Source organism: Pristis pectinata, chromosome 8 (genome assembly GCF_009764475.1).
Source record: "Pristis pectinata isolate sPriPec2 chromosome 8, sPriPec2.1.pri, whole genome shotgun sequence".
NCBI lineage: Eukaryota > Metazoa > Chordata > Chondrichthyes > Rhinopristiformes > Pristidae > Pristis > Pristis pectinata.
The window spans coordinates 71,318,765-71,334,944 of NC_067412.1; the positions used below are offsets into that span (position 1 = coordinate 71,318,765).

Consider the following 16,180-nt stretch of genomic DNA (forward strand, 5'->3'; position numbering starts at 1 on the left):
CACAGCTCTGCTGCACTACATTTATAAATGTATCGCAAAGGGGAATATATTAAATGCAGCAGCTGATCTCCAGGTGGGGAAGCACCTTTTGAAATAGGAATCTATCCACATCATTTTCTTTAGGTTTCAACTATATCCATAATTCACATTCCCAGCAGTAATTATTATTTAATTTTACTAAACATTCAGGAAGAGTTTTGCTGGTCTGAGTTTCTGTTGCCTTATCCCATCTGTGGCCAAACACAGATAATAAGTATCAGAAAGCACTACCTACAAAATACAACACTGACCTAGTAGACGTCAATAATATGGAGAGATTTACAATTGTGTGGCCAACTTGCATAAAGAGGGGCTCCACAGACAGTATGAATGAGAATCTCAGAACTGTTCTTTGAGGGATAGGTATTGGAATGGACACCAGGAAAACTTTTGTCAAATAATACCATGTGATCTTGGAGATCTAGATGAGCATTAAAAAAGTCTTTATTTAATGTCTCACCCCAGAAAAAGAGCTGCACCACTTGATTGTTGAGCTGGCTGACCTGTTAACTGAACTCCTGTAAACTGGAAAATAGAAATGGGAAGAGGCAAGGAATAGCTAGTGAAGCTGTCTCTGATTGCTGCCTAGTGCTTCCTGCCAAAATTGCACAGATACAGCTGTAGGCTGTAGCAAAATTAGGTTGTGCAATGATGCACTCACTAATTGAATAAACACTAATTTAGTATTGCATTCAGTGCATTCACTGAATGCAATCAAAATGCTTTTCATCATTCATGTTATTCTGTACATGATCTGCTGTGCACAAATGTATTTTCAAAACATAGGAAGAAAATTAATTCATATATCATTATGTCCTCAGTATCTTAATAAAAATATTGTAAAAATGGTATCCTTACCTTCATACCAAATGTGAATATTGTGATGAAGATTTTAAACACCAGTGCTAGAGCCAGCTGCCATATTGTCATGTAGACACCTTTACCTGCCGCACGATCTGGCAAGCTGTCGATTGTTTTGGTACTGTTGACATCATTAATATAATCACACAGTGGTGAAGAGTCCAGAAGTCCACAGTCATTGAATAGTTCTGCAATGAGTCCACTGGTACTCATTTTGGTGTAGTTATTAGGAAAAGCTATAATACCTGTGATGGCTGTCACAAAAAGGACCTCAAGAACTGGGTACTTCCCTAACATGGTGGTCTTGCGCCTTTTGCACCAGGCAATATTAGCACGTATAAAAAAAGCTCCCCACAGTCCTCCAAAGATTCCCAAAAGGATGAATGGAATTAATTCCAACAAATGCCAGGGACTGTGGAATTCTACAAAGAATAGCACAAGGTGACTATTACGAAATGGATTTATTGACCGTAATGTGAAGGCTGCGACCAGAGCAGCAAAAAACGACCTCCATAAAGTCTTCAGAGGGAAGTAATAACTGACCTGTATGAATAAAATAAACAATGTCAAGGCGGAGATTTTGCACTTTATGCTACACAACCAGTAGTACAGGTTGAAACTCTCTGGTCCAGCATTCTGTGGTAGTCCAGCAGGATTTGAATCTGTAGTACAAATCCATACAAATTAACTAATTCTAACTATGATCTAATTAAGATCTAAAATTAACTGAGATCTGCGCTAATCTGCAGCCAAGTAATCTACAAGAGCAACTTTGCGATCTCAGCCGACAGCATTTCCAATTTAGGGAAACTTTGGGTTACAGACAGTTCTTGGATCCTTTATGTGATCTGGGAGTGTCTATACTTAAAAACAGTTCTCCTGCTCAGAGGAACATGATCAGAGGGCAATTTCTGTGGTCTGGATTTTCTGTAGTCCGGCTCCAGTCAGGTCCCAAGGGTGATGAACTAGAGTGTTTCGTCCTATGTAAATCTCAGCAGGACTTTCCCACTTCAGTATATCAGAGGATTACATGCTCAAGCTGACTTAAAGGAAAGCTAAATCAAGACAATGGGCTAATGGAATCGGCCACCAATTCCTCCACCAAAAGGTGGATCTAGGCATTTCTGACATAAAAAGTTGTACAATCTGCATTTCCATAGATTAGTCCCATTTGTTCATCCTCTTTAAAAGAATTAATTTTAAAATTGCCAGAAAGAAATATACTTCATACAAATGCAAGTCATTGTGCTGTTAAATGGAAACTATGGAACTTTTTTTAACATTACAATTTGCAGCAATCAGTTATGTTTTTAAAGACTGCATTCCTGTGATCTCAAAAGGACTAGCCTTACAACAGTCAATAATATTTTTCAAAAATTGATCTGTTTATTCCCATAGCTATTAACATTTTTAACCTTGATTTCTCTCTAGTTTGTTTATTAAAAAAAATCAACATAATTTTAATACTTTAGTCTATTGTGCCTATTTACCATTATCTGGGAATACCCATAGAAACCATGCCAATACTGAAAGATGAAATTAATTATGGAGCTCTAAAATTGGGTGAATTCTGGGACTAGCAAATTACTTTACGAAATATCTGCAAATATGTAGACATGATTAATGATTACATTTGAAAAACTGCAAGTGAATACTTCTTAAAAAAAATACAGATTTCTTTATACATTAAAATATGCTGAAAATAAATAGCAAAGAAATAGAAATTGACCAGCATGTTACCAGTTATAGATTTAAAGATAGAAAGAGGAACTAAGCGTATAGCTTGGTTGCACAAACAAATTGATTTGAAGTAAAAGTTATTCTGCATCATTCACAGCGATTCTTGGTGTCAGTGAAATGTTCAGTGGTATTGTTGAATTATGTCCTCATTTTGGTATATGCAGGCTTTGCTCAACTGTAATAGGTTGTTTGTTAATGAAAGATTTTTGTGACCCAATAACTACAATGACATTCTGACATTATCTCCTACCTCTTCAAGGCTAAACAAAACTCCTCCAATGGGGGCACCAAAAGCTACAGAGACACCTGCTGCAGCAGCTGCTGATAGTACCTAGAAAATATAGTTAATTAAGGTTAACAATGTAGATGGACACAAAAAAATATGAACACACTTATCTCATAAGTATGACCATATATGGGGTTTCAAAGGTTATTTGGTAAGTGCTGCTTAGTTGACTTTTTAGCAGAAAGAATACAGAGTAAAGGGGCCGTGGCTGAGTGGATTGACTGTCAGAGACCAGATAGCAGGAGTGAATAATTGTTTTACAAAACAAGTTGTAAATGGTGATCTTGAACTTCTGATTCTCCATTTTAAGTCTTTATCTCACTCCCAGCTCTATGTCTTTGATTTCCTACACTGCTCCTATTAAGCCCAACATAACCTTGAGGAACAGCAAGTCATATTCGAATGGCACATTATGGCTTATAAAACTCTAGACTGAATTAAACAATTCCAGATAATCCGTCATTCTCATCTTCTGGCTTACGTTTCTGGCACTTATTAAGACAGAACATCCTACCTGGATGCATCACAACTTGGTATGGCATATGCTCTGCCCAAGACTGCAAGAAATTGCAGAAAGTTCTGAACGCAGCCCAGTCAATCACGCAGACCAACCTCCCGTCTACACTTCTTGCTGCCTCTAGAAAGCAGCTAACATAATCAAGGACTCCTCCCACCCTGGTCATTCTCTCTCTTCTCCCCTCTCCCGTCGGACAGAAGATATATAGGCCAGAGAGCAGGAAACACCGTTCAAGAGTCTGATAACAGTGAGACAGCTTCTATCCCACTGTTATCAAATTTTTGAATGGATCATTCACATGCTAAAATACGAACTCTTGATCCCCCAAATCTACCTTGTCGTGACCCTTGCACTTTGTCTACCTGCACTGTACTTTCTTTGTAACTGCAGCACTATATTCTGCATTGTTTACTACCTCAACCTAATTATGTATGGTATGATCTGTCTGGATGGCACACAAAACAAAAGCTTTTCACTGTATCTCAGTACGTGACAATAATAAACCAATACACAGTGCCCCTTTTATTCTTTCCACTTCTCTGCCCTTTCTCTCTATCCTGAAATAGTTTGTATTTCTAACTTTGATGAAATGTCATTGACCTGAAAGATTAACTTCATTTCTTTCTCCATAGCTTGACCTACTGAGTAGTTCTAGCAATCCCATTTTTAATTTCAGATTCCAGCATCTGCTTTTGGATAACTACAACTAAGGGGCTATGTTAGGCAATGAGATCTTTTTAACATATATTAGTAACCTGGACTTGAATGTACAAGATAACATTTTGAAGTTTTCCAATGGCACAAAACTTGGTAACACAGCAAACAGTGAGGAGAATAGTAGCAGACATAGGCATGAAATGGGAAAATGCACAGCTGATGAAATTTAGTGAAGTGATAAGTGATTCATTTTGGAAGAAGGCAATTAGAATTAAAATTTACAATTACAAAATGTTTGCTTATTCAGAGAGACGAGGACTTGTGTACACTTATCCTCTTAAGTGGCAGAACAAATTGAGAAAGTTGGTGCAAAACAAAATCATATGGGATCTTTGGCTTTTGCAAGTCATGCAATTGAATTCAAAGGCCATGGAATTATATCAGATACTTATGAAACACAATAGCTCTTAGCTAGAGCATTGTATTTAATAACATGTAGATTAAAAAGGATGTCATAATTTTGGTGGAGTTCATAATAAACTTATTAGAATAGTACTAAGAATGAGGGGCTTCAATTATCTGGGGAGTCCACAGATGCTTAGTTGTGCATTGAACAGAGAAGGGAGACTTAATCAAAGTTTTCAAAATTATAGGCAGGGTTGTCAGGATAAATGGAAAGGAACTATTTTCCTTAGCATGACAATCAATAAACAAAAGACACAGGTTGAATATAATCAGTAAAAAGGCATGGAGACTTTGAGCAATTTTTTCAATTTAATGAACTACTATGATCTAGAATGCATTGTCTGAAAACATGGCAAAACGGATTTTATAACAGTAATTAAAAGACAATTGAACCTCAAAAGGAGAAAATTGTAGGGCTATTGGTAAAAGGCATCCAATCCCGCTTACCTCTCTCCTCTTGGCTTCGTTTTTCCTATATTTTGTAAAGAGATGACAAACAATATTGCCACAGCAGCAGGCCACGTGTACAAGAGGACCCTCCTTCCCAAGACTGAGGCCTGAAGACACAGCCAAGACCAGGGTGATGGTTTTAATAATCAGGGTCCACTTTCCCAGGTAGCCCCTAATGATAAAACCACTTAATATGGTTTTAATCTGAAAATAAATGACAGAATAATTGTATTCATTGTTAAACTCTTAAAATTCAAATACAAATAGATTTGCAAGTATTTATAGAATTAAAATCAGTGTTAATGATGTTACGGACTCAGTGAAAGTCCCTTTAAGATAGACAGTGTGTGTGTGTGTATGTGTGTGTGGGGCGTATTTATGTCAATAGAAGATAAAGGACGTAATGACGTTGTTGAAGAAGTTAGAAGAAGAAAGAGAGAGCGAGAGAGCGAGAGAGCGAGAGAGCGAGAGAGCAGCCTGCCAGTTTTCTCTATCGATGGATGAGAAACTATAACTGTGTCTGCCACTGAAATCCATGTATGGAAGTTGGAAGTAATCCGGTGGAGTTCACTTTGTCGCTGACCTGTAGAAGGAAACAGGTATTTGTGTGGACGACCACGATTCGGATGTTTTTCGGGGTGAGGAAGTCACTACCGAGTAAACACTGACGTGTCGTTTGGGTTCCATCGTGGAACATTTCGATTTCGTAATTACTCTCTCTATGTTTCTCTACGTCTACGTCTTATCTTCAGACAACAGTGGTTGTTGAAGAAGCCCTTGCTCATGTTTCACCTTATGGCTTGCGGAACTGAACTTTAAGAACCATTCCGGAACTTGGAGTTTGGGACTTTGTCACACACACACACACGAAGAGTTTAGTTTTGGGGTTAACGTTCGAGGTTTAACATTTTTGAATTCTAACATACTAACATTTTTACTTTTATTTTATGTATTATCATAAGTAGTGATTAATAAAATAGTTTTTAACACTGAATCATGCTCAGTGTGTTTCTTTTGTTGCTGGTTCGTGACAAAATTGGGGGCTCGTCCGGGATCCAATCCAAAGATTAACGAGTGTCGTCTGGGATCATTCCCCAGATTGACGAGATTTGTTCGGGATTCAATCGGGATTTTTGAGGGAGGTCTGATAATTTTTTTTTAATTGGCTTGTGTGTGTGGAAACCAGCAGCAATGGATATTAAGGCATTTTTGGAGTCACCAACCCAAAAGGGATTGGAGGTGGCGAAAAAGGATGATTTGATAAAGATTGCTACAAAGCTAAACCTTACAGAAGTAAAGCAGTCTATGAGAAAAGCAGTTATTCATAGAATGATAGTTGACTATTATTTGGAGAAGGAAGTGTTTGAGTTGAGTGAGGTAGTTGAGTTTCCTGAGAGTAAACCAGTGATTTCTGATGTGACTTTTCAACCAGTGGAGTTGGAGGATCTGGAGGAGGAAGAATTAGAACAGTTAGAAGAGTTTTCTGGGGGTGAGTCAGAGAGACCTGTTAGACAGGTGCAGATAGCAAAAATGGAGTTAGAACAAACACGACTGAAGGTGGAGTTGGGACAAAAAAAGATAGAGGCCGAGTAAAAGAGATTAGAGGCCGAACAAAAGAAATTAGAGACTGAATGAGAGATAACTCGGATGAAGATAGAGGCTGATCTAGCAATGAAGCAGATGGAATTGAGGAGGATGGAGCTGGATAGCGAGGAAAAACAGAAGCAGCATGAGTTACAAATGAAGCGTAGGAGTTTGGAATCTGATTCTGATGATGGGTTTTCAGCCAGCAGGGAGGTTCGATTAGTCCCTCCTTTTGAGGAAGATCAGGTTGATCAATATTTCCAACATTTTGAAAAGGTTGCTGTGAGTTCAAACTGGCCAAAGAAAGGATGGGCTCTTATGGTACAGAGTGTGATTAAAGGTAAAGCTCAAAAAGCTTATTCTGCTTTGTCTGCTGAGGATGCAGCTGATTATACCAAGGTAAAACAAGCTATATTGAAGGCCTATGAATTGGTACCTGAAGCTTATAGACAAAAATTTAGAGACTTGAGGAAATCTGCAGATCAGACTTATATGGAATTTGCCAATGGAAAGAGAATATGTTTTGAACAATGGTACATGGCTAAAAATGTAGATGGGGATTTTGATAAATTGAAAGAATTGATACTAGTGGAAGACTTTAAAAGATGTGTTCCAGCTGAATTAACAACATATTTAAACGAAAAGGCAGTGGAAACTTTACAAGAAACTGCTAAGTTGGCAGATGATTATGCTTTAACCCATAAATCCAAATGGGGACAACCTAAAACCTTTCAAAAGAGTTACAAGGACAATCCAGGTAAACCGGAGATTAAATTGGGAGGTAATCAAAAAGGGAAGGATGAAAAGAAGCCAGGGCTGGAGAAACCGGTTGAGCGTACTTGTTATTACTGTAAGAAACCTGGCCATGTGCTATCTAATTGTGCCCTTTTGAAGAAAAGGAAGGAAGCTGTGCCCAATGCTTGCTTTCAGGCAATTAAAAATCAAAAAGGTTTAGGAGATGCTGTTAAAGATCAGTCCTTGCAAGAGGTAAAAGCAGAAAAGTTGGAGGAGGTGAGAAAGGAATTCCGTTCTTATGTATCAGAGGGTTTTGTTTCACTGAATGATGAGTCACCTCAGGTGCCAGTGAAAATTCTTAGAGATACTGGGGCTTGCCAATCTCTCTTGCTGGACAGTGTTTTAAATTTTGGTGAAGAAAGTGACACTGGTGAGGTAAATCTAGTGCGAGGCATTACAGATGACACCATATCTGTCCCTTTACACAGGGTGATTTTAAAGTCAAAGTTCGTAGAAGGACCAGTCGAGATAGGGATAAGACCTAGGTTGCCAGTGGAAGGAGTTTCTTTGTTATTGGGAAATGACCTCGCGGATGGAGAAATTGTTCCTGTGGTACGGTTAACGACCAAAGCAAGGATTGATGAGTCTGAGAATGATCCAGATGTTTACCCATCATGTGCGGTGACTCGAGCTAGAGCTAGAGAATTAGCCAAGACAGACAGTCCGGTGCAGTCTGATGTGGTTCCTTGTGACAGTCCTAAACAGGAAGAAAATTATGATGCCTTATCTGAGACTTTTCTGTCTTCACTGGAGGATCAACATCCTTATAGTGAGCCTGAATTTAAAGATTTGTCTTTGTCAAGGAAGGATTTTATGGTGGAACAGACAAAGGACCCTGAGTTGACAGAATTGAAAGAAAAAGCACTCTCATGTGAGGAGATTGAAAAAGTGCCAATTGGATATTATGTCAAAAATGGAGTGTTAATGAGGAAATGGAGACCTCCTCATGTTCCTGTTGATGAGGAATGGGAAGTTATTCATCAGGTTGTTGTTCCAAAAGTTTATAGGGATGAAATTTTAAACCGGGCCCATAGTATGCCTTTGGGTGGTCATTTTGGGGTGAATAAAACCATAGAGAAGATCTTGAAACAATTCTATTGGCCTGGTTTGAGAAAAGATGTGGTGATGTTTTGTCGAACCTGTCACACATGTCAAATGGTAGGTAAACCAAATCAAAAACCCCCTGTGGCTCCTTTGAAGCCAATTCCTGCTTTTGGTGAACCCTTTTCAAAGGTGATTGTGGACTGTGTTGGCCCGTTACCAAAGTCTAAGACTGGAAATCAGTATTTGTTAACCATCATGTGTGCCACTTCTAGATTTCCAGAGGCAATACCCCTTAGAAATATTAAGGCCAAGACGGTGTCAAAGGCTCTTTTAAAATTTTTTACCTTGTTTGGTTTGCCAAAAGAAATCCAATCTGATCAAAGTAGTAATTTTATGTCAAATTTTTTTCAACAACTAGTCTATGAGCTGGGAGCAAAGCAGATTGTATCATCTGCATATCACCCAGAATCTCAAGGAGCTCTGGAGAGATTTCATTCTACTCTCAAAAATATGCTGAAGACTTATTGCTTTGAAAACACAAAGGATTGGGACGAAGGCATTCATTTACTTTTGTTTGCTGTTAGATATTCAATCCAAGAGTCAGTAGGATTTAGTCCGTTTGGACATAGGGTGAGAGGACCTTTGGACCTTTGGAGTTGTTAAGAGAGCAATGGGTTAATGAAGAAGTGCACTTGAGTCTGTTGGACTGTGTCCAAAAATTTAAAACTCGGTTGGAGAGAGTCTGCCAGCTAGCGAGAGAGAATTTGAGAACTAGCCAGATAAGAATGAAGACATATTTTGATAGACGTGCTCGGCCTAGGACATTGGCAGTGGGGCAAAAGGTGTTGGTATTTTTCCCTAGCCGAAATAATCCCTTGCAATCTCGTTTTTCTGGACCCTATGTTATTGAATCTCGAGTGACTGATTTAACATATATAATCAAAACATCAGATAGACGCAAGAAAACACAACTCTGTCATGTAAACATGCTAAAGCCTTATTATGAGAGGGATTCAGTTGTGGCCTTGGTGGATGATGTAAAGGTTGTTTCTAGAATGCCTGATGTTGATGTTGAGGAAGGCCAATTTAGACCAAATATTGTTCCATCGAAACTAAAAAACCAAGATATCCTGGAGAACCTTGAAACAAAGTTGGACCATTTACAAGTTTCACAAAAACAACAGATGAGAGAATTAATTTTAAAATTTTAAAATCTGTTCCCAGATGTTCCAAACAGAACATCGATAATTACCCATGATGTTGATGTTGGGGATGCAAAACCAATCAAACAACACCCATATTGAATGAATGTGGACAAAAGTAAACTTGTTGATCAGGAAATAAAATACATGTTGGAAAATGATATTATTAGACATTCTACTTCAAATTGGAGTTCGCCCTGTGTTATTGTACCTAAACCTGATGGAACTGTTAGATTTTGCACAGATTACAGGAAAGTGAATGCTGTAACAAAGTCAGATGCTTACCCTATTCCTAGGGTGGATGATTGCATAGACAGAGTGGGAAAGGCAAAATTTCTTACAAAGATTGACCTATTAAAAGGGTACTGGTGTGTTCCATTAACAGATAGAGGACGGGAGATTTCAGCCTTTGTAACCCCTTCTGAATTGTATGAATACAATGTTTTGCCATTTGGAATGAAAAATGCTCCGGCAACATTTCAAAGAATGATTAATTCAGTGATTCATGGGTTAAAACATACAGATGCCTACATTGACGACTTAGTGACTGGGAATGATACATGGGAGGATCACATATCTGCGTTAGAAAAGGTCGTTTGAAAGACTTTCCAAGGCTAACCTTACAGTTAACTTGGCTAAAAGTGAATTTGGCCATGCCACTGTGACGTATCTTGGTTATGTTGTAGGTCAAGGCAAGCAAGCTCCTGTTCAGGCAAAAGTTCAAGCAATATCTGAGTTCCCTATTCCCACAGGTACGAGGACTGTTAAAAGATTTTTGGGAATGGTTGGATATTACCGAAAATTTTGTAAAAATTTTGCTGATATTGCTCTTCCCCTAACTAATCTTCTGAAGAAGGGAGTAAAGTTTGTTTGGACAGATTCTTGTCAAGAAGCATTTGAGAAGCTGAAAGCCATTTTATGCTACCATCCTGTGCTCAAAACACCTGACTTTGAAAAGCCATTTTCATTAGCAGTAGATGCCAGTGATGAAGCTGCAGGAGCTGTGTTGTTGCAGAAGGGTGACCTTGATGATATTGACCATCCTGTAGCTTACTTTTCACAGAAATTTAATGAGCATCAAAAGAATTATTCCACCATAGAGAAAGAATTACTGTCGCTTGTTTTAGCTTTGCAACATTTCAGTGTATATGTCTGCACCGCTCAGAAACCATTGACTGTATATACAGATCATAACCCATTGGTGTTTCTGAGCCGAGTCAAAAACAAGAACAGAAGGCTGTTAAACTGGAGTTTAATTTTGCAAGAGTTTGATCTCATGATAACTCACATTAAAGGCAAAGATGATGTGATTGCTGATTGTCTTTCCCGATGTTAAATGGGAAACATGTATCTGTACTAATCTGATAGTCTGTAGTTGTGTAGCATGATAATTATTAACATTACTAACTGTATGCGCGGTTAAATTTTTCTTGGGAAAATTTTTTTTTAGGTGGGAGGTGTTACGGACTCAGTGAAAGTTCCTTTAAGATAGAGAGTGTGTGTGTATGTGTGTGTGGGGCGTGCTTACGTCAATAGAAGATAAAGGATGTAATGACGTTGTTGAAGATGTTAGAAGGGGAGGGAGGGAGGGAGGGGGGGAGGGAGCGAGAGAGCGAGAGAGACCAGCCTGCCAGTTTTCTCTATCGATGGATGAGAAACTATAACTGTGTCTGCCACCGAAATCCATGTATGGAAGTTGGAAGTAATCCGGTGGAGTTCACTTTGTCGCTGACCTGTAGAAGGAAACAGGTATTTGTGTGGACGACCACGATTCGGATGCTTTTCGGGGTGAGGAAGTCACTACTGAGTAAACACTGAAGTGTCGTTTGGGTTCCATCGTGGAACATTTCGATTTCGTAATTACTCTCTCTATGTTTCTCTACGTCTACGTCTTATCTTCAGACAACGGTGGTTGTTGAAGAAGCCCTTGCTCATGTTTCACCTTATGGCTTGCGGAACTGAACTTTAAGAACAATTCCGGAACTTGGAGTTTGGGACTTTGTCACACACACACAGGAAGAGTTTAGTTTTGGGGTTAACGTTCGAGGTTTAACATTTTTGAATTCTAACATACTAACATTTTTACTTTTATTTTACGTATTATCATAAGTAGTGATTAATAAAATAGTTTTTAACACTGAATCATGCTCAGTGTGTTTCTTTTGTTGCTGGTTCGTGACAATGATCTCAAATCTCTTTTCAAATTAATCCATAGAACAATATAATCAGTAGACATTAATTCAACATTATGAAACAATAGCAGTGCTTTTTAGAATTTGGGTAAGAAGTTCATCTGAGTTTGCAGTGCCAAACTTTTAGTGTTATTGTGGCTACATCCTGCTATTGAAATTCTTGGAAAATGCTTCCATCTCTGACTTAGTAAATACGAAACAGACAATGGAAAACTTTAGATTCAAGCCCCTGAAATCAATGGCAAAATTGGATTGAAGTTTGATACAGAAAAAACAACAATGACTTTTGAACATTACACTCCTCATCAACAGTAATGTCAAGTGCAAATCCAAACATTTTTGAATAAAAGTGGAAACTTCAGGATTTAATCCCTGTTACAAAAATGTGAGAGATTTTATTATTGGAAACCTTGATACCATTATCTTTCAGCTCATTCCAGTATCAATGCAAGCAAATGAAAATGCATGCTAGAACTCTCTAGGATTTAATGCAAACTCAAATGATGCACAATACACCTTGCAACAAGTTGTAAAATCTCTTGTAAAACCTTTTAAGAGTAACTGCCAAGAAACCACAGTAAGATTGGATTGCTAAAGAGCTGAATATCTCACAGCAGATGGCAGAATGAGGAAGCCAACCACAGATGAAGAACATGAGTGGGTGGCCAGTGTTTGGGAAGTTATAGCCTCAATGGCATGCACTAAAGAATTTATAAAGACTGCACAGAAGAATCTCCACTTAAACTGCACTCTAATTATTTTGAACAATCAGGGATATCTGCCATGGAGTATTTTTCTTTCAGGTACCTTTGGTTTGATCAACATTAATAAAACTTATTTTGCTGCTAACTGAAATTTTCCATTTGATGAATTTAGATATCTGTAAGGGTCTAAATGTAGTCTGTTGATTTTCAGCAGTGGACTAAGTCAATCAGCAGTTGCATTATTCTGTATTTCGCTAACAGATTGCTGCTGCATAATCTATCTAGGAGGAAAACCTGAAAAGCCTACTGGTACCAGTTCTGAGGTGCCAAGATTCCCTAGGGAGTGACCTTAGATCTCTGAAGGTGGCAGCACAGGTAGATAAGGTAATGAAGGTGGCAAAAAGGTTACTCGTCTTCATTAGCTATTTGCAAATAATATAAGCACAGGGAGGTTATGCAACAACTTTATAAAACATGGGCTGGGCCACAGCTAGATTACTGTGTGCAGTTCTGGGTCATCACACTATGGAAAGAATGTGACTGCACTGGAGAGGATGCAGAGGAGATTCATCAGGAATGTTGCCTGAATGGAACATTTCAGTCATGAGGAGAGAATGGAAAGGTTGGGTTTGTTTTCCTTGGAGCAGAGATGGCTGAGAGGAGACATGATAGAAGTATATCAAATTATAAGGGGCATAGATAGGGTGGATAATAGGAAACTTTTCTCCATTACGGAGGTGCCTACAATGAGGGGGCATAGGTTTAGACTAAGGGGCAAGAGATTTAGAGTAGATTTGAGTAAGAATATTTTCAGCCAGAGAATGGTTGGAATCTGGAGCATACTGCCTGAATAGGCAGGGATTCTTGTAACATTTAAGATGCATTTAGATGAGCACTTAATTCAATAAGGTGTAGAAGGCTACAGGCCAACTTCTGGCAAATGGGATTAATATAGATGTGTACTTGATGGCTGAGATGGACCTGGTGGTCTGAAGGACCTGTTTCAATGACTTCTCCAAGACTAATTTATTCTTTTGTGTTATCATGTGTTATGCAAGTTGATACTATACTTTCTTGCAATCATCAGACAAATCTTTTTATTATTGCCGCAATGTGTATTGAACAGTCTCTTACCAATTTACCATCTTTCAGTATGAGGGGCTTTAAACCAATGCACAAGCCCTACATTTTATTTGAGTTAAGCATTAAGCTTTCTTATTTTATCAAACTTCCCCGAATTTTTGATATCTAGAAGATCTCTCCCACTATAAATCCCAGGATTGTATTTTCTGCCAAAATAAAAAAAATCAAGAATAACTAACTAAACACAAACAAGCAATAAAGGAAGAGTTGGTATTTCAAAAAAAGGGAGGTCACTGTGTTATATGGTTGAAGAGCAGATGAGATTCACAAGAGGGCGACAAACTACAGTATAATAGTAAATACACATTTTAGCTAGACCTGGATAGCTGTGATAATGGCAACACTTTTTTTTACTGAAAATAAACTTTTAAGACTTACCTCTGGAATTCCAGAACCACAGGCATAAGGTGCAAATACTCGCACCAAGGACACAGCCAGGAAAGCGAAAGCCAGGGCCCAAGCGACATACAAGAAGTAATTCAGTATATATGCACCAGCACCCTAGAACAGACAATACAACATAATTAATAATGCATTTCTCACGCTTTGTTCAATAAGGCCATCAGTAAAGTATATTTCAAAATCAGTTAGTATCAGAACAGATGATCAAATTTAAAGCATTTCCAGAACCTTTTCATTATATGGAAATGTAAAGGCTAATCATTATGCACTACATACAAGGAGTATGTGTTAACATCAAGGATAATGTTTTCCATACACACTTAATCAGGGGGAAAAAAAAGCACATTTTTAATCCATGAAATATTTAAAAAATATTTTTGGTTATTACCACCTTCACTCACCCAGAGATCTTGTAAATTTATTAGGGTAATGAGTCATGTGGTACCTGCATACCCTGAGTGGCTATTATTGCATCAACCAATCAAAAAAGATTCCAGCCTTTGTTTACAGAGGTGCTTGTTATTTTAATTATTTCACTGGGGTATTACTTATTGTTCAGAGGCTAGCTATCTTGAATTTGAGCAAAATTTTGATCACAAGGAAGTCAAATGGGAAGTAATCTTAAAGAATGTGTTGATCCTACTGTATCGTGGCTACAGCATTGGAAACTTATAGTTGGAAGCTCCAGAAACATTGTCTTTTAGTTTTTATTTCCCATTTATTTGTAGTATTGTAAGCATTGTTTTTGTGTATAGAAGCTGTGGCTGAGGTTTTAGAAACTTTGATAACAGAACCACCATTATTCTGCAGGAGAGAAATCATCAAAACCATTCACTGGCTTAGTTTCTCAATAGCCACAAAGAAACTTTGAGTACTTGTTAAGGAAAGTTACCATAGATTTTGAAAGAAAGCAAAACATACTCAAACTTATTAGATGGTGAAATGACCTTTGGAGAACAGTCAAAAGCTGACTAACAAACAAAAAGGGAAAGTAAATAAAATATTGAATTACTTCAGACTGGTCAAGGAACAGTTCAGACCAAGACTTCCATTCTGGACACTTATCTCGCTGTTCAAAAGTGATCTCATTGGATGTCCAACAACAATGTTCATGATTATACCAGAATCCCACTAAACAAACCCCTTCTTTTAGATCTGTCATCCAATGAGAAGCCATATCGATCAAACCAGCAATGGCACCTGGACATAAGATAGAGGACATAATTACTTTAAGGAAACTGTTTGCTTACATTAGCGATTCAATTGGTCTCTCTCCCTTCCCTCACAAACCCACCCCCCCCCCCACCCCCCTCCGTATAGGATCAAAGATTGTTACTTACAAGAAAACCATATTTAACTGAAACTGAATACAGCGCAAAAAAGAAAAAAGTAATGGAGTACAAATGTGAAAATAACATGCTTCAGAAATATAAATCTAGCATATACTACTGAAAAAGCAAGTATATTAAAGGCTAAGGTTTTACTGATAGAGAAATAAGTTTAAAGTTAATTTTTTTTTAAAAATTGCATTTCTAGGGCAAGTAATGTCATTCATGTATTTATTTATTCTTCAATTTTAATCTCTATCCCACTGGCACTAACGTGCTTTATTTCATATTTTATGTGGCAGGTTCAGAAGGGCTTATCGTTATTCAGTTAAGTGGATGAATTTATACATTTTATTGAAGTTCATCAGTCTTCATAATGCCTACTAATACCTCAGTTTTTTACCCAACTATTGTCAAAAGTAGAGATTTAATAATTAATAATTGCTTGAAGTATTTGTAGGGTTATACAAGGGAGTAAAATTGAAGTAGCTTTTTAAAGGGTGTTAGAAAATAGACACTAGAAAAATACTTGAGTAAACAGAAGTTGCTTAGGAATCTGGGATTTCACTTCATTTAATCATAGAAATAATTAGAATTTAATGAAATTTTAGAGAATGGTGAATCTTAGGGTTCTGTTATTGCTGCTACTCTAAAGTATTTTCATTACAACAGTGAGTGTGAACACTATTGTGTCACAAGTAGCTCAATAGGGAAGGATCAGTGATCGTCAGTGTAAGGGTTGTGAATTTTACACCGATCAATTGACACCAT

At 37.8% G+C, this 16,180-nt stretch overlaps 1 protein-coding gene across 5 annotated transcripts in view; it reads right to left on the minus strand.

Moving 5' to 3' along the window:
- LOC127573152 (H(+)/Cl(-) exchange transporter 5-like) overlaps positions 1-16,180 on the minus strand; it is a 71,068-nt gene that overhangs the window by 13,013 nt on the left and 41,875 nt on the right. For all 5 annotated transcript variants that reach the window (XM_052021101.1, XM_052021102.1, XM_052021105.1 and 2 more), the window contains exons 5-9: positions 15,094-15,281; positions 14,058-14,180; positions 5,013-5,219; positions 2,891-2,971; positions 898-1,443 (exon numbers count right to left, since the gene is read on the minus strand). In XM_052021101.1, coding sequence (XP_051877061.1) covers positions 898-1,443; positions 2,891-2,971; positions 5,013-5,219; positions 14,058-14,180; positions 15,094-15,281 — 1,145 coding nt within the window. The remainder of the gene's footprint in view (positions 1-897; positions 1,444-2,890; positions 2,972-5,012; positions 5,220-14,057; positions 14,181-15,093; positions 15,282-16,180) is intronic.